The sequence below is a fragment of the Colobus angolensis genome, unplaced genomic scaffold (genome assembly GCF_000951035.1).
Source record: "Colobus angolensis palliatus isolate OR3802 unplaced genomic scaffold, Cang.pa_1.0 Scaffold41, whole genome shotgun sequence".
NCBI classification, from domain to species: domain Eukaryota; kingdom Metazoa; phylum Chordata; class Mammalia; order Primates; family Cercopithecidae; genus Colobus; species Colobus angolensis.
This window is the reverse complement of record NW_012117488.1, coordinates 5,190,742-5,215,431: the sequence shown is the minus strand read 5'-3', so window position 1 is coordinate 5,215,431 and position 24,690 is coordinate 5,190,742. Positions and strand designations below refer to the sequence as shown.

The 24,690-nt window shown below is 33.7% G+C and overlaps 1 protein-coding gene across 4 annotated transcripts in view; it reads right to left on the bottom strand.

The window, feature by feature from the left end:
* Positions 1-24,690, bottom strand: part of ODF2L (outer dense fiber of sperm tails 2-like) — a 48,031-nt gene that overhangs the window by 18,382 nt on the left and 4,959 nt on the right. For 2 of the 4 annotated variants that reach the window (XM_011956093.1, XM_011956092.1), the window contains exons 2-10: positions 20,539-20,710; positions 19,093-19,225; positions 18,326-18,451; positions 16,813-16,875; positions 16,610-16,681; positions 15,905-16,021; positions 9,845-10,030; positions 6,026-6,135; positions 4,612-4,747 (exon numbers count right to left, since the gene is read on the bottom strand). In XM_011956093.1, the coding sequence (XP_011811483.1) occupies positions 4,612-4,747; positions 6,026-6,135; positions 9,845-10,030; positions 15,905-16,021; positions 16,610-16,681; positions 16,813-16,875; positions 18,326-18,451; positions 19,093-19,225; positions 20,539-20,651 (1,056 nt within the window). In that variant the 5' untranslated portion in view covers positions 20,652-20,710. Of the gene's footprint in view, positions 1-1,974; positions 2,062-4,611; positions 4,748-6,025; positions 6,136-9,844; positions 10,031-15,904; positions 16,022-16,609; positions 16,682-16,812; positions 16,876-18,325; positions 18,452-19,092; positions 19,226-20,538; positions 20,711-24,690 lie in introns of all 4 variants that reach the window. The other 2 variants (XM_011956090.1, XM_011956091.1) reach the window with 2 other exon arrangements.

Sequence of the window (24,690 nt, the reverse complement as noted above, 5' to 3'; positions counted from 1 at the left end):
AAAAAACCAGTGCCAGTTGGAAACAATAAATTGAAACACTAAAAAAAAAAAGAAAAAATTTTTATAGGTATTTTCAGATATTTGATGATAGGAACACTTGGGGAATACTTTTTAAAATTCTTGAAAATTAAACTTTTAAATGAAGGATTAAAAGATAAAGACCAAAGAAATCTGCCCCCAAAATTGAACAAAACCCAGAAATTGAAGACAGAGTATCAATCTAGGAGGTCCAACAAATCAACAATACAATCAGCAGTACATCCAGACAGACTGGAGAAAATGGAAAGGGGCAGGAGAGAGAGCATTACCAAAGAAATAATATAAAAGAATTTTCCAGAGGTAAAGGACATGAGTCTTTGGATTTACAAAGTGTACAACGTACTTAGCACAAAGTACTGGAAGACACAACTAGATGCGTGTGAAGTTTCAAAACACCAAGGATAAGGGGAATCTCTTAACTTTCAAGAAAAATAAAAAATGTCACTACAGAGGAATAAGTATCAGACTGATGGCAGATTTTCTCTACTAGCAACTCTGACTTATGGAAGACCATGGAGCAAAGCCTTCAAAGTTCTCAGTAAAAATTACTTTCAATCTAAGTTGCTATACCCAGCTGAAACCATTAATCAAAATGACAGAATAAAGGCATTTTTAGACATGTGAGACCATTTTAATGTTTACTTCTAATTTTCTCTTCCTTAAGGGAATATTATTTGCAGATATATTCCAGTAAAAAGAAAAAGAAACACAATGTGGGTTCAAGGAAACAGTGGAACCAGGGTAGCAGTCAAGAAAATTCCAGCATGGCATCTGGGCAGCAGGCCTAGAGACCAACCCATTCAGACTGAAACAAGAAGACAGAAGGCCCTAAGTAGAAGAAATCTGGGGAAAACAGGTTCTTCAGAGAACAGAGATAGGATGAAGAATTTCAAGAAGGGGGTGGGGTGGGGGGAAGACAACGATAAGGGCAAAGAGTAAAACAAGTAGAGTTTTGGGAAACTCCAGGTAAAATTTTAAAGTTGTACAAGAAAAAAACATGTATAAACATATTACTTGACTGTGTAGTGAAAGAACAATTATAAGTCATTGCTACTAATGTTTAGAATCAATCTATTAAAAGCACTTGAGGTTACAGAACAAATTGTCAATTAATGACACTGGCAAAGTGAACATGGGGAGAATAGATAGAGAACAGGTAGTTGGAAAATATCCTTATTTTCCAAATAAAAGGTGAAGATATATAATCTGTCCTATGCTTCACATTTCTGTCAAGTGAAGCTCATCTTACAATATTGGTAAGCAGGGGAATGATGTATAACAAAGAAGTAACTTTTGTTCAGATGCAGTTTTTTCTAGCTCTGAACCATGTAAAAAACATCAGCTGAATACAAAGCGCACAAACACAGCTGAACACAGCAAGCCACAGAGGTACACAGCACTCTACATAAAGCCCATATACTCCATGTTCCTCCTCCTCTTTCTTCTCTTTCGTTATCGAGCCCTATCTTGGAAGTGCTTATTGAATATTGCCCTTATGTTCATATCTTATGTCCATAAAAGCCTTAACTCTTTTAGCTTCCTGTATCAAACTACCTTCACTTATTTTTATGAAAGCATAAGTTATATGTTTGTTGTAGTATTTATTAGGAATTTAACATGTCTTTTAGTTGTATTAGTATTTATATTATCAATTATGTTAGTGCTCTACTAATTAGCAGGTTAATACAATTGACTAAATGTGAAAAACCAAGGAATAGTATAATATATAATTTACTGATACACAGATAACCATCAGAAGAATAAAAATAGAAATTGTTTAGAAATTTAAAACTAGCTCCTCAAAGAGTTACAAATTAAAACCATAGATAACATTTTTACCTGCCAAATTAGCAAACACTACAAATAAAAACACACATTTCATTTCCTGTGCTGATGAGGTATAGAGAACTAATGGCAGTATGGGTAATAAAATACCTTTTCAGGAGAAATGTAGCAAAGCATATCAAGAACATTCAAAATGTTCATATTCTTTGACTCAGTAATTCTACATGGAAATCTAAGCTAAAGACAATACAACAAGAAGTTTATGTATGAAAATGTTCATCAGAGCATTATTTTATTAAATGTTAAAAACACTGGGAATAACGTGAATGTCCAACAAATAGGGAATCACCTAACACTTCTACATTGAATATATATTACAGAGTAATTTAAAAGGATGCTTATCAAGAGTTTATATGTTATATACATACAGTATCTGTTTCCATTTTAAAGTGAACAAAGCAAGACATTATTTTAATTACAACTGTGAAAAAACAAATATTACAAAATACGGTTATCTCCAAGGAATGTGGGATCAATGATCATTCTGTTCTTTCTATATTTCTATAGTTTCCAATTTTACTATAATGAGTATATATTCTTCACTCAAAAGGTAATACTGAATAAATTGTCAGAAGTTGGAGGAACTATGTTCACTGAATAAATGAACTTCTTTTTATTAAGAAAACATAAGAAGTTCATACTGCTTGAAGGACTATAAAGGACTTACAAAATTTCTTGAAGGAAAAAATTCTAATTCAAAATATCATAATGTCACTGCCAAAAAAAAATGGTATTAAGGTACATTGCAATTTTGATTTTTAAAAAAATCTTTCCTAACAAAAAGTAGCCGAAATAATTGTATTACTAAATACATTAAAGGTGAGAAAAGAAGACCCTGCTACTTCCTATAATGTACATCACTTCGATTCCTATTTCCTCCACTCACTCTGAAGGATCACAGTCAACAGGACCGGCAATTTCAAGTCCTGCACTCCAAACTAATCGAGTCTTTCCACCTGGAACAAAACAGACTTGAGATTTGTGAGCCTAGCTTTGCCCCATTGGTCTAAAGGAGACTGACACTCAACATCAAGATGAGAAAAGTTACCAACTTTATAAACCTACAAAGGGAAAGAATCTTTTTGGCTTGGGCAATCTGTTGCCTTCTGCAATATATAATAAACAATCTTTAATTACTATACATTGTACTGCATAACACTATGTATCTCCCACAAAGACAGATCAGTATGTAGAAAACAGATGGCTCATAAGAAAATAATGCTAAGTCCTACAATGGATAAAATTCTCTTCTCAGCACACAACATTTTAGACGTATAGCGAAAGAAGGGTTTAGAAAGGGTAAAAGAGATTTGGATGTATCTCCAGAAAAATAATCTTTTAAAATAACAATTCAGAACCTTAAAGCCTGGAATGCTATCATTTTATTAATTTCCTTTGATGATGATTTTTAAATTGTGTATATTTTTTCTCATAAACAAACTCATTTTCAAAAACCCACTGTAAGTTTTATATAATGTATAATTCTAAACAGCCAGTAATTATGTTTCCAAGAAACAAGCGCATTTCTAATGCAAAACAAACAAACAAAAACAAACCTTAAATCAAAAAAAAAAAAAAGCCTTAGACCTTCACTTCTCTTTTAACATTAAAGATCTTTTCTCTCAAGGACAACAAAATATATCTGCAATATCTCTTAGGAATTTAACATGTCTTAAGGACATCTTAATACATAGACTAAATGTATTCTCATTTAGTTAATTCTAAATACAGTGATAGAATTAAACTGCTATAAATACAACAAAACAATGTCAGATGCTTATTTTATAAGTTTCTCTAAAATGTACTCTATGCTACTAATATATTATTTATCCTGTGCATACAAACTTTATTTCATGGTTTAAAAAGGTTCTTTTCTGTCTTCTATGTTCTGTCCTCTAAAAGTATTATTATGGAAGTGAAAATGATGCCATCATCTTTCAAGTTCCATCTGGTTATATGTATCTTGGGTTGACTGAGAACTCAAATATCTTTTTTTCTCAGAAAATTTAAAAGCTTCTCCCCTGTCTCTCCTCTGGTACCTATGGAAAGCAATTACCTCTTTCTGATTATGAAGCAGCCAAGAACATACTTTCTGGTTTCAAACAGACCAGGCCTGAGGTTATATCTTATTGTAACCATGACACCTAGAAATAATCTTATGTACTAAAGTTAATGTAATTTGGGTGATTCATTTAACTGCAAAATTGGATAGTAGTTTATTTTAAAAGTTGAGGCAGGCCGGGTGCGGTGGCTCAAGCCTGTAATCCCAGCACTTTGGGAGGCCGAGACGGGCGGATCACGAGGTCAGGAGATCGAGACCATCCTGGCTAACACTGTGAAACCCCGTCTCTACTAAAAAATACAAAAAACTAGCCGGGCGAGGTGGCGGGCGCCTGTAGTCCCAGCTACTCGGGAGGCTGAGGCAGGAGAATGGCGTAAACCCGGGAGGCGGAGCCTGCAGTGAGCTGAGATCTGGCCACTGCACTCCAGGCCGGGCGACAGAGCAAGACTCCGTCTCAAAAAAAAAAAAAAAAAAGTTGAGGCAAAGAGACTGTTAACTTCATAAATATTATTTAGCACTGCTGAAAACATAATATCCTGACAAGCACAGAAGACAAAATTACATAAGAGCACTGCTCTAAACATACTCTTTCTTCAAATTGTTTCTACTAAGTAGACTATGGTCATTATACAATACACACCTGTACAAACACTCATACATAGTACCTTTAATTTTGTATTCTCAAGATTCAGAGTTTCATTTTCATATTCAATTGAGTGAATTTTCCTAAGAATTTCTTCACATGAATTTTTTCCATCGTCTTCCATTTTCTTCAGAGCTTCCAAAAGATTGATGATTTGCCTTTATAAAATGAATGACACATTTTATAAAAGTCATAAAAATTTTTATTCAAATAACACATTTTAAGTGTGTTTCTGAAATCACTTTGGTAGGGTGCAATGTTTCAAATAGGGAATATACAAAAATAAACAGAACTGATAGAACAAGAAAAATAGGGAGAAGTAATCCAAAAGGGTACAACCAAAGTAACTGTGATTAGAAACAATTACCCACTGATGATACCAACAAAAAATTACCCAACATGCTCTTTGCTGTTCAATAAAACTTCTAAACTATTATCCACAAATATGCACATCTCTCTCTTCCTCTCATTCATACACATGCACACATATATACACTATTTAAGGGACAAGGTTAAAGAAAAGAATTTAGTAAGGCAATAACAACTAAACTTTAGAAATGAATTATATATGGTAGTTTTCAATGATAAAACTGAAGACACAGAAAACACTTAAAATCAAATATTCAGGGTTCATTATAGTGTTATCAGTAATACATTTCAAATAATAAAATACATGTATTTTTATTTTTCATTTTCTTTGTTATGCATTTAAGTCACTTTAATTAAGGAACAATAATTTTTAGGATTTTCAAAGCAGTTATTATAAACTTTTTAAATATATTTTTATACATTCTTGTTTAAAAGAGAAACATCACCTCCATTTAAGAAAAAGGAAATATTAACATTTACTACAAATAATAGATGGCATACTGAAATAATGAATGATAATCTACAAGTTTAAAATTTCAAAATGTGGGCCAGGTGCAGTGACTCACGCCTGTAAATCCAGCACTTTAGGAGGCCAAGGAGGGCAGATCACAAGGTCAGGAGATCGAGACCATCCTGACCAACATGGTGAAACCCTGTCTCTACTAAAAATACAAAAAAAATAGCTGGGCATGGTGGTGCATGCCTGTAGTCCCAGCTACTAGGGAGGTTGAGACAGGAGAACTGCTTGAACCTGGGAGGCGGAGGTTGCAATTAGCCAAGATCGCACCATTGCACTTCAGCCTGTGCAACAAAGTGAGACACTGCCTCAAAAAAAAAAAAAATTCAAAATGTGAACACCAATTCACTTTTAATGAGCAATCATTTTAATTATTTTTAATAGTAAGGTAAGAAAACTTCACAGAATTATAAATGCAAAAATATCAAATCATATAGGTAGCACCTTTACCATATGTAATCTAAAAAAATCAAAATACAAACAACTCAAAGAATTTTTTAAAAAGTGAAAACTCTTACTACATAACAAAAGATTCTAAATTTTTTCTTACTTTTTCATTGTTTCAATCTGCACTTCCAATTCAGTTTTTTCTATTACAATTTTCTCATAATGACTTTTCCAGGCACTGGAAGTTGAAATTGTTTCAGATAACTTGGCTTCCTAAAAAATACATAAAAGTATTCATACTATAATTTTCAAACATTTTTGTTTTGCTCAGATCTCTAAACACAAATACATTATAAACTGGGAAGCAATCTTCCAAAAAGTATGGAACTTCAAACACAGAAAACTGTACATGCATGTTTATAGCAGTGCAATTCATAATTGCAAAAATATGGAACCAGCCTAAATGCCCATCAACCAATGAGTGGATAAAGAAAATATGGTATATAACCACCATGGAATACTACTCAGCCATTAAAAGGAACATCTGCAGCAACCTGGATGAAGTTGGAGATCACTATTCTAAGTGAAGTAACTCAGGAATGGAAAACCAAATATCGTATGTTCTCACTCATAAGTGGGAGCTAAGCTATGAAAACGCAAAAGCGTAAGTTTGATATAATGGACTTTGGGAATTTGGGGGAAGTGAGGGAGGGAGGTGAGGGGTAAAAGACTACACACTGGGTACAGTGTACAGTGCTTGGCTGATAGGTGCACCAAAATGTCAGAAATAACCACTGAAGAAGTTTTCCAGGTAACCAGAAACAATCTGTCCCCCAAAAACTATTGAAATAAATAAATAAAGTCAGTGTACAACTTTGAACAGAAAAATTTTAAAGTTAATATCTATATTGCTATTATTTTATATACACATAGTGGAAGTTCCAACTTAACATTTTAAAAGATGTTGCAACTATTTTTAAACAATATTTCATAATTAAGATAAGTTCTTTTCTTTTTACTGAACTTTCCATTTTACTTTTTTTTTTATTTTGCCCTGGCTGAAGTGCAGTGTCATGGTCATGATGGTTCACTGCAGCCTCCAACTCCTGAGTGCAAGGGATCCTCCTGCCTCAGTCTCCCTAGTAGCTAGGGCTACAAATGTGTGCCACCACAGCCACCATATATATATACACACATATGTAAAATACATCTAAATATATATGTATATACCATATCTATATCTACTATACATATATGTGTACATATATGTATTTTATACATATGGTGTATACACTATATTTTATATATATATATATATATATATATATAGTAGAGACAGCATCTTGCTATGTTACTCAGGCTGGTCTTGAATTAATTTCATGCTCTATATACAGAAGATGGTAACAACCACATAAGCATCAGAGGAGAAAGCCCCTGTGGTACACACAGAAACTACCCCTAGTTCCAAAGCTCCATAACATTTGGTGATGCACCTTACTTATCTTTGCTATAATGACGCCAAGATCTATTTTATAGAGGTCACCCCATCAGCCTTCAAACACTGCTACTGTCCACAAAGAGACATAAGTGATAGTAGTGGCTTATCCATTTTGAATGTGAACTCCCACGAGGTAGGGATTTTTATCTGCTTTTGTTCATAGCTGTATTTCTAGGGCCTTGATAGTGCCTGCAGCACAGCACACACTCAATAAATAGCTCAAATCTATTAACTGCAGATCCACCTAAAGAGCTGTAGCCACTATGCCTCCTGTCTACATTCTACATAAAAACACACTGGAAGGCAACAATGCCAGTAATTACAAATCAAAAAGCTCAGAAACAGTAATGACAACAATTAACATTTATTGGGTACTTCCTTCTTTCATCATTCATCCATTTACTGAGCAAGTATTTACTGAGCATGTATTATGCGCAAGACTTTTTTGTTTAAATTTTTTCACAGTAATATTTTTGATATATTGAAGACTAGTATTTTCATATTTTGTATAAGCTTTAGTATAAATTATGAAGTATAAGTTTATAATATAAATTAAGATATACAGAAGTTTTATCAGTAAGAAAAGAATTTATGTGTTAGCAATATAATTATTACCTACTTCATCAGTATGGCATTCCTAGATGTCAAAACTAGTCAGTGATGGAATTACCTTCCTAGAGAGTTTTTTGAGTTGGCCTACCTTTTGTCTTTGCTTTAGAGAAATGGCACATCTAAGCCACCAGAAGCAAAATTAGGATCTAATTTTCAAAGAAGGAAATGGGTTAATTCTTCAGTGTGCAGAATTATAGAGCATTTAACATCCTCGCCCCTGGGTACTAAATGTCAGAATCATTTGTCTCTAGTACTTTCCAAATCCTCATTTCTTCTTTCATCTCTCCTTACAACATGCAGATATAAAGCAAAATCTCCCTTTTCACCTTTCCTTCCACTGCACTGAAACTGCATCTGAATTAGTAACTAGTGACCTTCTAATTACGAAAGACCACAGACCTTTACAAATCCTCCTTGTCCTTGATCTCTCTCTGTAGTCCTTGGTAAAATTTATGCATTGTGTAGATATGTAATAACACTTTGTTAAACTATTATTTAGCTCTTATTGCTGAACTGTTCATGTTTTAGACTTAAGATACTGTTTTAAATAATGGTACCCTTACCTTAGGTGAATAGGATAGCAAGCTCCTGCCTTCTTAGACTTATATTCAAGTAGAAGGAAACAGTTAAAAATAAAACAAAACACAACAGCAGTGATAAATGAAAAAATAAATTACATAGTTTCAGATTATAGTGAATGCTATGAAAAAAATTAAGACATTGATATGATTGTTTTAGGACTACTTCAAAAGGAATGGTCAAGAAAGGCCTCTCTGAAGAGATGTCAATTGAAAAGATACCTGAATGATTAAAAAAAGAAAGAGCTATTGTGAGCCAGGGAAGAACAATAAAGCCAGATGCAGCAACAAACAAGAAAAACAACAAAACAAAGAAAAAAACTTCATGCATTACAGGAACAGAAAGGAGGGCAGTGCAAAAATATATTTTCTCATTTATCTCTACCTACAAACACATGAGATAGGGAGTATTATGATCTCCTATTTTATACATGAGGAAATTGAAGCTTAAAGAGGTTAAGTTCCTTATCTCAAGTCACAAAGTTAACAAAATACTATTTTGTTTGCAATAAGCTTTTATACAAGTCTGTTTTCTTTCCTAAAAGCCTCTAATAATTCTATAAGCCGTAACATAAGTTCTTAAGAGTTAGGATATCAGTCAGACTTTATTAAAAAATTATTAATTAGTAATTGAATAAATATAATTTGTTGAAAATAACAAAGCACTAAGGCCATTTTCAAATTTGTACTATACCCAAAGATATATTTTACATGGTGTGTTTATGTCAGCACATGGTTTTAAATGTATTACCGAGATTAAATGAGGTTAATTACTGAATCAAGTCATAGGGTCTAATAACATAAATCAGCATTTCTCAAACTAGTGTTCCTCAGAACCAGTTCCAAGAGTTGCTTTGTGGGTAAAAGAATAGCTCTGTGGTTAAAAAAGTGTGGGAAACTCTTAGTTCAACACCCTTCGTTCCACTGTTTCTGAAAGCCGCCTCAGAGCCTTTAATTTGCTAACATGGACCACAATGTTCCAAGAGGAAATGTGTATAATATATTACCCTTAGTTAGTTGGCCAATAGAACCTTTTTGTTTGTGTAGGGGGGAAACACTTAATATTTCCTTTAAGTAAAGTGCCCAAGGAAATGCTGATATATTTCAATATGAAAATTTGACATTTTATGTAATATTTCAAAATGAAAGATTTAAAGCAAAAAGTGTAAATCTTCCTGGTATTAACAGCATTAAGAGAAGAATAAAATTACTATATGAAGCATCATAACATTAATTATATAAACTAAGTACATAAAATATAACTTTTAATTTTAAAAAGAATGAATTTACATACCTGATCTCTAATTTGGGAAGTAAGTTTTTCGATAGCTCCTGTAAAATGGTCAAGCCTTTGTTTGTAAACTTTAGATGCCTTTTTTAAAGCTACAGCTATTTGCCTACTTGCTTCTTTCATCACTACAGCCTCATTCTTATTCATTCTCAATTGCAGGCTCCAATTGGCTATCTTGGTTTCTAAGCTCTAAAAAAAAAAAATTAGCAACAATTAAATTATTTCAGAACTCCAATGTTTATGTAAACATTGTAAAAATATGTACATAACTGATATGGTTTGTGTATTACTTCATTCTCACACTGCCATAAAGAAATAACCTAGACTGAGTAATTTATAAAGGAAAGAAGTTTAATTGACTCACAGTTCCACATGGCTGGGAAGATCTCAGGAAACTTACAATCATGGCAGAAGGTGAAGAGGAAGCAAGGACCTTCTTCACATGGTGGCAGGAGAGAGAAGAGTGAGGAGCAAATGGGGAAGAGCCCCTTATAAAACCATCAGGTCTCACAAGAACTCACTCACTATCATGAGAACAGCATGGGGAAAACCACCCCCATGATCCAATCACCTCCTACCAGGTCTCTCCCTAGACACATGGAGATTACAAGGATTACAATTCAAAATGAGATTTGGGTGGGGACACAGCCAAACCGTAGCATTCTGCCCCTTGCCCCTCTCAAATCTCATGTCCTCACATTTCAAAACACAATCATGCCTTTCCAACAGTCGTCCAAAGTCTTAATTCATTCCAGCATTAACCCAAAAGTCCAAGTCTAAAGTCTCATCTGAGACAAGGCAAGTCCCTTCTGCCTAGGAGTCTGTAAAATAAAAAGCAAGTTAATTACTTCCAAGAAACAACGGGGGCACAGGTATTGGGTAAATGTTCCCATTCCAAATGGAAGAAATTGCCCAAAAAAGGGCGGACTACAGGACCCATGCAAGTCCAAAATCCAACAGGGCAGTCATTAAATCTTAAAGCTCCTAAATAATCTCCCTTGACTTCATGTTTCACATCATGCTGATGCAAGGAGTGGGCTCCCATACTCTTTGGCAGCTCCAGCCCTGCGGCCTGCAGGGTACAGCCCCCTTCCTAGCTGCTTTACCAGGCTGGCATTGAGTATCCAGAGCTCTTCCAGGCACATGGTGCAAGCTGTCAGTGGATTTACCATTCTGAGGTCTGGAGGACTGTGGCCCTCTTCTCAAAGCTCCACTAGGCAGTGCTCCAATGGGGACTCTATGTGGGGGCTCCAACCCCACATTTCTCTTCCACACTGCCCCAGCAGAGGTTCTCCATGAGGGCTCTACCCCTGCAGCAAACTTCTGCCTGGACATCCAGGTGCTTCCACACATCCCATGAAATCTAGGCTGAGGTTCCCAAGCCTCAATTCTTGACTTCTGTGCACCTGCAAGTCCAACACTACGTGGAAGCTGCCAAGGCTTGGGGCATCCACCCTCTGAAAAATGGCCTGAGCTATACAATGGCCCCTTTTAACCACAACTAGAATGCAGGGCACCAAGTCCCAAGACAGTACAAAGCAGCAAGGCCCTAGGCCAAGCCCACAAAACCACTTTTTCCTCCTAGGCCTCTGGGTCTGTGATGGAAGGGGCTGCCATGAAGACATCTGACACGCCCCAGAGACATTTTCCCCATTGATTAACATTTGACTTCTCATTATTTATGCAAATTTCTGCAGACCACTTGAATTTCTCCCCAGAAAATGGGTGTTTCTTTTCTATCGCATGGTCAGGCTGCAAATTGTCCAAATTTTTACATTATGTTTCCCTTTTAAACATATGTTCCAATTTCAAACAACCACTTTGTGAATGCATAAAACTGAAAGCTTTCAGAATCAACCAGGTCATATCTTGAATGTTTTTCTGCTTAGAAATTTCTTCTACCAGATACCCTAAATCATCTCTTTCAAATTCACAGTTCCACAGATCTCTAGGGCAGGGGTAAAATACTCAGTCTCTTTGCTAAAGCATAGCAAGAGTCACCTTTATTCCAGTTCCCAACAAGTTCCTCATCTGTATCTGAGACCACCTCAGCCAGGACTTTATTGTTCATATCACTATCAGCATTTTGCTCAACACCATTCAACAAGCCTCTAGGAAGTTCCAAGCTTTCCTACCTCTTTCTGTCTTCTTCTGAGCCATCCAAACTGTTCCAACCTCTGCCCATTACTTAGTTCCAAAGTCACTTCCACATTTGTGGGTATCTTTATAGCAATACCCACTCTCTGCAGTACCAATTAACTGTATTAGTCCATTCTCATGCTGCTATAAAGAAACACCTGAGACTGCGTGATTTACAAAGGGACAAGTTTTAATTGACTCACAGTTCCACATGGCTAGGGAGGCCTCAGGAAACTTCAATCATGGCAGAAGGCGAGGGGGAAGCAGGGACCTTCTTCACGTGGCAGCAGGAGAGAAAAGAGTGAAGAGCCAAGGGGGAAGAGCCTCTTATAAAACCATCAGATCTCACTCACTATCATGGGAACAGGATGGGGGAAACCACCCCCATGATCCAATCACCTCCCATCAGGTCTCTCCCTAAACACATGGGGATTCTTAAGATTAGAATTCAAGATGAGATTTGGGTGGGGACACAGCCAAACTATATCGGTTTGGATCTGTGTCCCTACCCAAATTTCATGTCAAACTGTAACCCCCAGTGTTGGCGCTGGGGCCTGGTGGGAGGTGGTTGGATTACAGGGGTTGTTTCTTATGAATGGTTTACAGCATCCTCTTGGTGCTGTTCTCCTGATAGTGAGTTCTCGCAAAATCGGGTTGTTTAAAAGTGTGCAGCACCTCCCTACTTGCTCTCTCTCTTGCTTCTGCTCCTACCATGTGAGATGCCTCACTCCCCGTTTGTCTTCCACCATGACTGTTAAGTTTCCTGAGGCCTCCCCAGAAGCTGAGCAGATGCCAGAATCATGCTTCCTGTGCAGCCTGTGGAACTGTGGGCCAATTAAACTTCTATTCTTTATAAACTATGCAGTCTCAGGTATTTCTTCATAACAATGTTAAAATGGCCTAATATAATAATTCTCTATACAGGTTTTATCAAAATGATTAATAAGATTAATTAAAAAAGCAAAACAGTGAAGAGAGGTGACTTCACAAATGCTTCTCTATAACCTGTTAAAGGATGCAAATTTAAAACATATAATCCTATATCAAACTAATGCTACTATTATTAAAGATACTAGTATTAGTGATTATGGTAGAAACACTAACTTCCTTAAAACTTCTGTGATTAACTCAGCTTTTTTAGTTCACATCTAGAATATTACACATCTTACTAGTTTTAAAAACTAGTTTAAAAAAACATAATTGAGCTAGAAACAATCCAAATATGTACCAATATTCAAAGGAATTGGTAGCTCCCCAAATATATTAGGACTATTCATTTTGAAAGCTAAAATCTTAAAGATATGATTATAATCTTTAAGAAGGCTATAGATGAGATAAACAGATTTATTTACCAAATTTTAATTTACTAGAATTACGGGGCATGTCCTGACACTAGAGTTACATTAAAGATAATAAAATACTACTTTATCCAATAAAGTAAATTTATGGAAGTCATTATTCCAAGACCAAACACAGGTTTAGACAAATTAATGACTACAAGAGTCATAAGGTTTGTATTATTGAGGACACGTTTCTATCATTGAATGTGACTGTAACTAATTGGCATGACTATCTTTTCGGCATACCTCTTGGTGACATGAGAGACAGAATATTAGGCTGGGTAGATGAGGGATGTGATTTAAGGTGATAACGCAAATGTTTTTATTTCAAATTATTTTAAGACTTTGTATTTAAAGTATTTGAGTATTAAGTATCTATTTATTTAAAGACTTATGATTTTAATGTTTTTACATTTTTGAAACTTGTGTAATACTGAAATGTTAAATTATTACAGAATTTAAGTTTTAGTCTCCCATTCCTTAGACAGCCATTTTAATTTTTAAAAATTGCAAAGGAGTCACAGTAAAAGCTAAACCTAGGACTTTTCAACTTAACTCTACAATCACCAAAATCTAAGTTTCTTAACTGCCACTAAAATTGAGATTAAGAAGTATATATTAAGATTTAGATTTGATTTCTTTGAAGAGTGACTAAGTAAACTAAGAGAAGGAGCAATATATTCTTAAATTGTTTTTAAAAAAACAAAATCCCATAAAACATAACTAGTTGGGGAAAAACAGCAGTACAGTAAGTCGACATAAGACAAAGGAACATCCCACAGGGAACACTGCTGTCATTCCTCTAAAAGTCCACACGGTGTCATCATCACACCATGAATAGTTGCTGTCTTAGGTTAAAAGACTTTTAAACATAGAAAGTAAATTTTCTTTTTGAACACGGTTCCAGACATGATCTTCTCACCATATTTATCAAATCCCACACTTAGGCACTATCAAGGAGTATACTGAAATGACAAATTATTTTTATAATTTCAAAATAACCTCTCAAGTCATTTGCCAAATGAATGAACACATAAAGTTGATTATCTTTTTCTATCTCCAAAGGAGTGTCTGCATACATGTCACATTTTATACAGACAATTATTCTCAATCTCTTCTGAAAATATGAAAATATTCTAACTCTAATTGCTACATCACAAAGATCTAGAAAGAAAAACTGGTGCAAGGCATCTGCAGGATAGTTCCCAGAGATTTACAATGTAAATTTTTAAAAGACCCAATACAACAAATTACTGAACACTAAAAAGTTGAGATAGATGTTGCCAAATTGAGATCATTGGATTCATACTCTTAAAAAAAAAAAGAAAACAAAACACTGTCAAACCTTAGTCAAAAAGAACTAAATTCTGAACCCCTTAATTACTTAATGCCTTAAATCCAAAAGTCTGTGAGAGAAAATGTAGAAAAATCCATAAACTCAGTTTCTTTTAATCATTTCTTAACAGTAGCATTTTGGTAAAAGAATTTGAATTCAAATTATTAGTAGAATTTCAAAGCAAAATTTTAGGATTTTAGCCTTATGTTCTTTCTCCAAATTATCATGGCTATAAAAAATAAACACTATGCTTTAAGATAAATTGGGAAAGATGATTACCTAATACGTTCAATCACACGTCAGATGTATCCAATCACATGTGCTCTCCTGTATTTACTATGACAGACCACTGCAATACCAAGTCCAGTTCATCTGCAGTGCCCTAGCATACAAAATTTACATGCCCCATAAACCTACTTAATGTCCCTTTAAAGGAAGAAACAGACACACACACACAAATTTGAGTACAGTTTTGAAACATGCTACAGGCTGCAGACATCTGCTATGATTCAGGACTGCAAAACCAAACAGAAATCTAATTTAGAAGTCCTCACACTCAACGGAGTTTGAGTCTCTGTAACCTCTCAAGGTGGGAATACTGCTTCTTTGCCTTTGGTGGAAATAAAAAAAAAAGTTACCTTATATTGTATGATATGCCACCAAGCGACTTTGACTCCAAAAGAATAATTAAATCAAAAAATTCCCCTTAATTATACTCCTACAAAGTTGTTTAATAAGGAATTACTTAATTTTATGAACATTAAAGTTGGGCTGATTTTAAAATTATTATGATTAGTAACAAAAAATAAACCCTGTATTGACTGTTAAACATGTGAAAGTATGTATGATGTATGTATGTATGTACAGACGGAGAAAAAAGACTGAAATAATGTACACCAAAATGTTAACAATGATTTTAGTGTATTTAAATTTATTTTCTATAAATTTTCCACAGTAAATATAAATTAATCATAAAGTGGAAATGATTTTTAAAGTAATTCAATCCCATAAATCCTTCCTAGATTGGTATTAAACAGAGACAGCATTTTTATATTGAAATTTGGACCCAAACCTTCAGTTAGGCCACAAATAATAAGATTTATCTTAAATATGTATTTCCCATGTCAACAACTGTGTATTTTAAAACCACCAAATTTTAGAACTAAGGAATGGCTTTATAGTGTTTCATTAATTTTATCACTTAAGCTATTAAAATGGATATATATTTTTATATATATATATTTATACCTTTACGTATTCTTTCAGCTTATCGTTCTCGGCTCCCTTTTTATGAATTTGGATCTGTAGTCGTTCATGTACTACTTTTACTGATTGAGAAAAACGGTTTGCTTTCAAAGTATTTGCCTGTAACAAAGAGAAAGAGAAAACCAAAAAAATCCATATTATTTGCTGTATCCCCAGCCCAGCACCTCTAATTTTACCCTGATTTAAAAAACAATCTACACAGCTGATAAAAAGCAAAGCATTACTTTACATAAACTGCCGCCCCTATTACAAATGTATTTCATGCCTAACCAAGGCTAAGTTCTTTCCCCCAACCTTTTTTATTTAATGGCTCCTGATAATCATCTCTTTTTAAAAATTCCCATCTATCTTTCTAAATAAAGGTATGGGTATACCTAAAATGCTCCTACAAAGACTAACATTCCTTAATTTGTCACCCAACTGAAATACAATACAAATTTAAAACAGTTCCTACATGAAGTGATTTATGCCAAATATCCTGACAAAACACCATAAAACTCTAAAAAATGCTTAATAAAATTAAGATGTCATATTTGATAGGTAAAAGCTGTAAAATATCCAAATAATCTAGAATTTCAAAACACTATTCTGTGTTTATTTCTGAGGAGTTGGGGCCAGGATGGGGGGGAAAAAAAAAAGTCAATATTAATATAATGAATTAAGCTCAAAAGCTCAAATTTTGCTTACCTTTTCAGTCTGAAACAAACAAGAAAGTTCTTGAATATGGGCCTCCTTTTCAAATACCTTCTTCTTAAGATTCTTGAGCAAATATAAAATAAGAATTAGAAATTTCACAACTTGGATAATATTGGCTAATTTTATAAAACCAAGCAGCATGCAAATAACAATGACAGAAAGAATGGACAAAAAGTAAGTGTGGAAAGACTTACAGTATTTTCACTTTCATTATCAGTTAAGTTTTCTAGCAATATGCTGGGTAAATTCTCTCCTGTCTGAGAAAAGAACGTTATAAATCAGTGATCACAAATTATATTTCTCTATATAAAAAAGTAGGAAGTGGAATAAGCATTACTCAATAAATTAATATGACTTTTAATTCAGATTTTTAAAAGAGTTAACCATTGAAAAGATTTTTGCTCAAGTATTCCAAATTATTTTTGGTCTGCAATTTATGAAATGAGTTAATTTACTAAATTGATCTCAAAAGAATGCTTCAGAAAGTATAGGTCAATGACACTAAAATCACAAAAATTCTCTATAAAAAAGAAGTTTATATAGAGTATAGAATGCAACACAGTGCTGTTCACAAAGAAGCAAAAATTATCAACAATCTAAATTCTAGCAATAAGAAATCTCTTAAAGAACTACAGCGAATCAGTAACAGAATTCTATGTAGCCATTTTAAATGAGACCACTGAAGACTATTTATTCCTTTTTGAAAGTCATACTTCTGCTTTAGAATGTGAAAAAGTTATCAATTCTTTTCACCCAAAACCACATATATATGTACATATAATACAAAATTATACACGGAATTTCAGAGGGCTTATGGATTTCATAAAGGCCATCCTTGGATCCATAAGGGTCCAAAGAACTCGAGTTAAGATTCCTTTCTATTCAAAAAATATTCAATACATGAGAAAATATTGACAATACAGTGTTAAGTATAAAAGTCAAGTTACAAAACAAAGAGTAGTTTTACTCCATTTTTCTAAAACACCACGTATATATGCACACATAACATATATAGAGTAAAGAAACAAAAGACTGCAAAACATACACAACATAAAATTAACGGTCCCTAATCATGATGTTTCACTAAGTGCTGAGATCAAGAGAATATTTCTCTGCTTATCAAAATTTTCTATAAGCATGTTAACTTTTTAATTACAAAAACTATTACCCAATATTAGTTTTTACAATTCTGAAAAAAATTATCATAGGAAAAAGTCAACAGGGAGTCAGAAGAATAATTTAGGTGATTTAAAGGGTATAAGCTTTCTTTTTGGAGTGATAAAAATGCTTTAAAATTGACTGTGGTGATGGCTGCACAACTCTGTGAATACAATGAAAACCATTGAATTTTATAATTTAAATGGGAGAACTGTATGGTATGTGAATTCCATTTCAATAAAGCTTTTACCAGATGAAGAATATATAGATACGTTAAGTTTAAACTCAAAAAGTGTATATTTTATTAGAATCAGTTAAATTAAGTATAACAAAGTTTTTGAGATGAAAAATAAAAATACATTTTCTATAAAAATGTGGTTTTCATATAGAACTACTTATGAAACATTAAAGGTAGGGATTCATGACTGACAAAATTCAAAGAATTATTTCCATTTTAAATATACCAATAATTTCTACAGTTTAAAAATAATGTATCCTTCAAGTGAGAAATATCACTATTAAAATGAGTGCTTAGTGTTAATTCCTTACTTGTTTGTAGTCTCGCTCTCTAAGAAGATGTTCTAAAGCTAGTTTTACACTTCTGAAAGTGTCTAATTCTTTTGTTAATATTTCCTTCTGTTCGGAAATCTTCAAATTCGATGCAGAAAGATTCGCCTGACAAATTACAAGAACAACATACACATTTTAAGACACAGCATTAAGTAAAACCCTCTAAAATATGATACTATCAAACATATTTTTTTCTAACAAAATCATTCTTTTGTGCATAGTAATAATGTTACAAAATTTGCAAATTGGATCTGTTATACAGTACATTAAAATAAAATGAAATCAAAATAAGAGCTTATATTCTAAAAGCATTTTAGGCTTTTAAATAAAAGTTATAGAAGATAATCTATTGTTTGTCCCTAATTTAAACTTTAATATGCTGGAACTTAAAAATAGTTCTCTATTCCAAATAATACTATCGAGAACAGATACATTTCACCTCTCAGAAGATTTTAGTTTTAAATTCGCTCTTCAGAAAAGCTGATTTTCTAGTTCAACTCCAGTTAATTCAAGCACCCAAAATATATTGTTTCTAGCTTAGCCTCTTATCAGGTGTATGCCTGAGATTATCTTTCAGGAAAAGAATTGTAGTTAATGACACGGGAATAAAGAATTCTGATAAACCCTCATTTTTGGTATTAAATACTCATATGTGAGCATACCTACATAAGATATGAGACCTCAGTTAATACATTCTGAGTAATATACTAGCTTTTCATTTTATTATATATTCATAAGTCACTCACATTTTCAAAATTAATCTTTTCAACGGTGTCTTTAAATAGTGGCAAAAGTAATTCTATAGAACGAGTTACCAAGTCCGCTTCCTTAAGTGTCGCTTCCAATTCAGTCTTTTCATTTAGGATGTCCTGCTTCAGGCTAATTACAAATGCACAAAATTTAAGTTAAATCCAACTTCATTTAAAGATGCTCCTTAGAAATGCCATATCACGTATACAGTACTCTTATTAGCAAGGACAACTTTTAGTCCAAAAGTAGCTCGAAACTTGGACTTTGAGTATAAGCAAATTTTAAGAATACCTTATTTTACTTATATTTTACTTGTATGTAATCACCAAAGTTATTTGGGTTAAAGATACATGTATAGTTAAGTTTGAAGAAGCATTTTCAATATTTATAAATAAAATTCCAAGTGATATGGAAACTCTTTAATTGGCAGCTTTTCTCTTTCTTTGTAAAACATAACGGCTCATTAACAACTGACGGCATCCTAGAGGCTATGTCAAAAATATGTGTTAAGTACAACTGGCTTAAAGTAGGAAGCCTAAGAACATTCTACCTATAAACGACACCTGTCCTTTATTAAAAACCACAAGGAGAAAGTCAAGTATGATTATAGATGATAAAATATTAGTTTCATTTATAACAAGTTAAACCAGAAGCTGGACTAAGCTATCCATACCGACAGTAATGGTACACTAAGATTGCCACTTGGCAGGGGGCAATATTTCATGTAAATAACAAGTGTATTCCCCACTCTAAAGAAGTATGACAAGTATTTGCTATATAGTAATATACCAAATGACAGTGATTTCACAAGCATTAACTACATTTCTGATATCACATATTATTACATTTTCATTTATCTTAAATAGCTTTATTTTACAAATTCTTAACAGATGAGGTTTTCATTTTTTTTCTTTTTTGAGATGGAGTCTCGCTCTGTCACCCAGGCTCTGTCATCCAGGAGTGTAGTGGTGCTATCTCGGCTCACTGTAACCGCAACCTCCACCTCCTGGGTTCAAGTGATTCTTCTACCGCAGCCTTCCAAGTAGCTGGGACAACAGGCACACACTACCACATCTGGCTAATTTTTGCATTTTTTCACTAGAGATGGGGTTTCACCATGTTGGCCAGGCTGATCTTGAACTCCTGACCTCAAGTGATCCACCTGCCTCGTCCTCCCAAAGTGCTGAGATTATAGGTATGAGCCATTGCGCCCAACCAGGTTTTCATTTTTAATTGCTTTCATTAAGATTCAAAAAAACTAGCTGAATTCTGCTAGATGAGTACCTTTGTAATTTAGATTAAATATATTTTAATAAATAAATACTAGATTTGAAAAAGATACTCTTAAAAGAATGCTGTATTTGATTCAAATAATTTATATTATGGACAAAACAGGAAATCCTGAGATGAATTTAGATTTCCCCTGATACTGATGAGAATACCAGCTGAGATGACTTTCACTGGTACACCGTGGTAAATCTTCTTTCTCTGATATAGTTTTAAGATGGGAAAAGAGTTCTTCTGAATGACTTCCATCATTTATAGCCGTCTCCATAAATTCAGTAAATGGATTTACAGGTGGCTTCACAGCAACTTCTCCACATAAGCTGAAACCTAGGAAATATTTTAGTTATTAAATTTATCTCAGTAGAGTGTTTTTGTCATTACTCTCTCATAAAAAATAAAGGTTATAAGAATGTGTAAAAGAATAACATTTCAAAGACAAAATAAAAAGTATAACTGCTACTCGTTGTGATACTAATTCAAAATTGTATCAAAATTGCATAGCACAACCACTCAACAATAGCCAATTTCCATACACTGTTTCCAAAAGGCCTGATAATTCCTAAATAATCACAACAGTGTCAAAATCTTTATTAGTCTATTTCTTGAAGTATTACAATATTTGAACCCAGCAGGACTATAAAACAAATATAAAAACCATGGGTTACCTATAGTCTGTCTTATGAGGCCCATGCCATAAGAAATGTATGTTATTTATGCCTAAATCTGTAGAAATTTAACTTTTCAAAGACTTGGCAACAATAGCTACAAAGGATAGGATATTCAATTGCAAGCAGACTTTTCAAAAGTAAATTCACTTACTCCTATTCCCAACTCAATCTAGAATATTGGTGATAATGAAAAGAACAGACAGATATTACTTCCAAATTTTACTTACATTAGTAAAATTGTTTTTACTCACACCTGTAGATGTCACTTTAAAAATGTGAATATTTACGAATTTCTTCAAAACTACTCCAATTGAAGTAATGAGTTAGAGCTTTGGCAACCATTAAGGCTCTGTTTTCCCAACTCTAACCATACATGGTAATGTGTTCCCTGACTTCATTTTATGTTTACACAAAATCAAAGGTTATATTCAAGGTTTTCTACATTTTTTTCAGATATTTACCTCTTGTAATTTAGTTTTGTATGTCTGTATTACAAAACATATTATATTCAAGAATTTTTAACACTTAAGAGAAGAAGTGAAATTACAGGTTGAAGATTATTTATATTAGCCATTCAGAAACCTTCCAAAGTGTCCATAAAATGTACATATTTCATCTGAATGTCCTATATACTGTAGAGACAAATATTTAGGAAACAGGCCAATGAAGTAAGGTCATACTTTTTAAATACCAGAAAGTGAAGTCCAAAAGGCACTGCTAAGTAACCAACTTAGTCTAGGATGATTCCCTTGAATGCTGCAAATATGCAACATCTATTACAAGGGTATAACAATATTTTGAGCTATCTATAGACTAGAAGAATTACAAGTATACAAAATCAAATAAAAAACCAAACCTAAAAGTTAAGAATATGCTCGGGATAAGTCACTGCAATCAAGAGAACCATCATCTACTAATTCGTTCAACTGCAATAGCTATCCCATACAGAAAGCAACTGGTACCAACCCTTCACTTGTTTAAATATTTGTCATATTTGTCCTCTGTGGACTGGAATCTCAAGAAAGAATGTCTTTTTTATATTTCAATCCTCAGCACCTACAAGCCTCGAAAAGCTAAGCAAAAATTGAAGGAGAACACATAAGGCTTAGAGCTCTTAAAGAATATAATGACTAAAGACTGTTTACCTTTATTTCAAATTCACCCCTTGATTTGTCTTTTCAGGGATCATTAAAAGAAAAACGGTTCCTATATTTGCAATAAAGGTTTAAAAAACAATCTAAGAAGACAGAAATTTTCAATTTGTAAAAAATATTTTACAAGATAAGACTAGTTTGGTATCGGTATTTTATACACAACTTTTCTAAAAGTTTTATCATAAAATAAAGTCATAAAATTTTTCTGCTTCATCACCTATAATTGGTAACTGCCACTTATCTTAAAGGGTAAACAAATAAATAATAAAATCAACACTGTAAAAATAGAAATTCAGAATGACTTTCTACCTAACATGCTAAAATGGAATCTACATTACTGATTTCTCAACACACAAGAAAGAGAACTATTTGTCTCAGTATTTCCATGAAAATTGTCAACAATCATCTTCTCCAGGATAAATATTGTTCAGATTCCAAGGCACTCCACTGCTTTTGTGTTGTGATAACTGTATAACAAAAAATATGTTGAACAAAAATGTAGTAATTTTCTTTAGCATAAAAAGTCCTACTTTATAAGAAATGCTATCGTTTTATTGGATCAAATGTATTCCTGTATAGAAAAGCAGATATTTCACAATAAGATGTTTTTAGTAATGTGGAATATACTGTTAACTGACAAATGTATTGTACTTTTGTACAACTTGTCAGTGGTGGGTGAAACAAAGACACATATTCTGTATACATGTTTAATGATCAAATCCTTTTAAAGATAACTTAAAAATTCTTCAAACTGAACGATAAGAGTGACACAATCTATCAAAACCTCTGGGATACAGCAAAGGTGGTGCTAAGAGAAAGGTTCATAGCCTTAAATGCCTACATCAAAAAGTCTGAAAGAACACAAACAGAAAATGTTAAGGTCACATCTCAAGAAACTAGAGAAACAAGAACAAAACAAACCCAAACCCAACAGAAGACAGGAAATAACCAAGATCAGAGCAGAACAAAATGAAACTGGAAACAAAAATACAAAAGATAAATGAAACAAAAAGCTGGTCCTTTGAAAAGATAGATAAAATTGATAGACCATTAGCAAGATTAATCAAGAAGAGAAAAGATTCAAATAAGCTCAACTAGAAATGAAACAGGAGATATTACAACTGACACCACAGAAATACAAAAGATCACTCAGGCTACTATGAACACCTTTACACACATAACTAGAAACCCTAGAGGAGATGGATAAATTCCTGGATACAACCCTCCTAGCTTAGATCAGGAAGAATTAGAAACCCTGAACAGACCAATAACAAGCAGTGAGACTGAAACAGTATTTTTTAAATTACCAACAAAAAAAAAAGTCCAGAACCAGACAGATTCACAGCTGAATTCTACCAGACATTCAAAGAAGAATTGGTACCAATCCTATTGACACTATTCCACAAGATTCAGAAAGAGAGAATCCTCCCTAAATCATTCTATGAAACCAGTGTCACCCTAATACCAACAACAGGAAAGGACATAACCAAAAAAGAAAACTATAGACCAACATCCCTGATGAACATAGGTGCAAGAATTCTTAAAAGGTCGGGTGTGGTGGCTCACACCTGTAATCCTAGCACTTTGGGAGGCCAAGGTGGGTGGATCACGAGGTCAGGAGTTCAAGACCAATCTGGTGAAGATGGAGAAACCCTGTCTCTACTAAAAATACAAAAATTAGCCGGGCATCCTGTAATCCCAGCTATTCGGGAGGCTGAGGCAGAGAAGTGCTTGAACCCGGGAGGCAGAGGTTGCAGTGGGTCAAGATTATGCCACTGCACACTCCAGCCTGGCAACAGAGCGAGATTCCATCTCAAAAAAAAAAAAAAAAAAAAACCTTAACAAAAGGCTAGCTAACCTAATCCAACAATGTATCAAAAAGATAATCCACCATGATCAAGTGGATTTCATACCAGGGATGCAGGGATGGTTTAACACCCACAAGTCAATAAATGTGATACATCACATAAACAGAATTAAAAACAAAAACCACATGATCATCTCAATAGATGCAGAAAAAGCATTTGACAAAATCCAGCATCCCTTTATGATTAAAACCCCCAGCAAAATCAGCATACAAGGGACATATCTCAAAAGTCATCTATGACAAACCCATAGCCAACATAATACTAAATGGGGAAAAGTTGAAAGCATTCCCTCTGAGAACTGAAACAAGACAAAGATGCCCACTCTCAACACTTGTATTCAACATAGTACTGGAAGTCCTCCTAGCCAGAGCAATTAGAGAAGAGAAAGAAAGAAAGAAAGGGCATCCAAATTGGTAAAGAGGAAGTCAAGCTGTTGCTGTTTGCTGATGGTATGATTCTATATCTAGGGAACCCTAAAGACTCCTCCAAAAAGCTCCTAGAACTGATAAATTCAGCAGTTTCAGGATACAAAATTAATGTACACAAATCAGTAGCACTGCTATACACCAACAGTGACCAAGCTGATAATCAAATCAAGAACTCAACCACTTTTATAA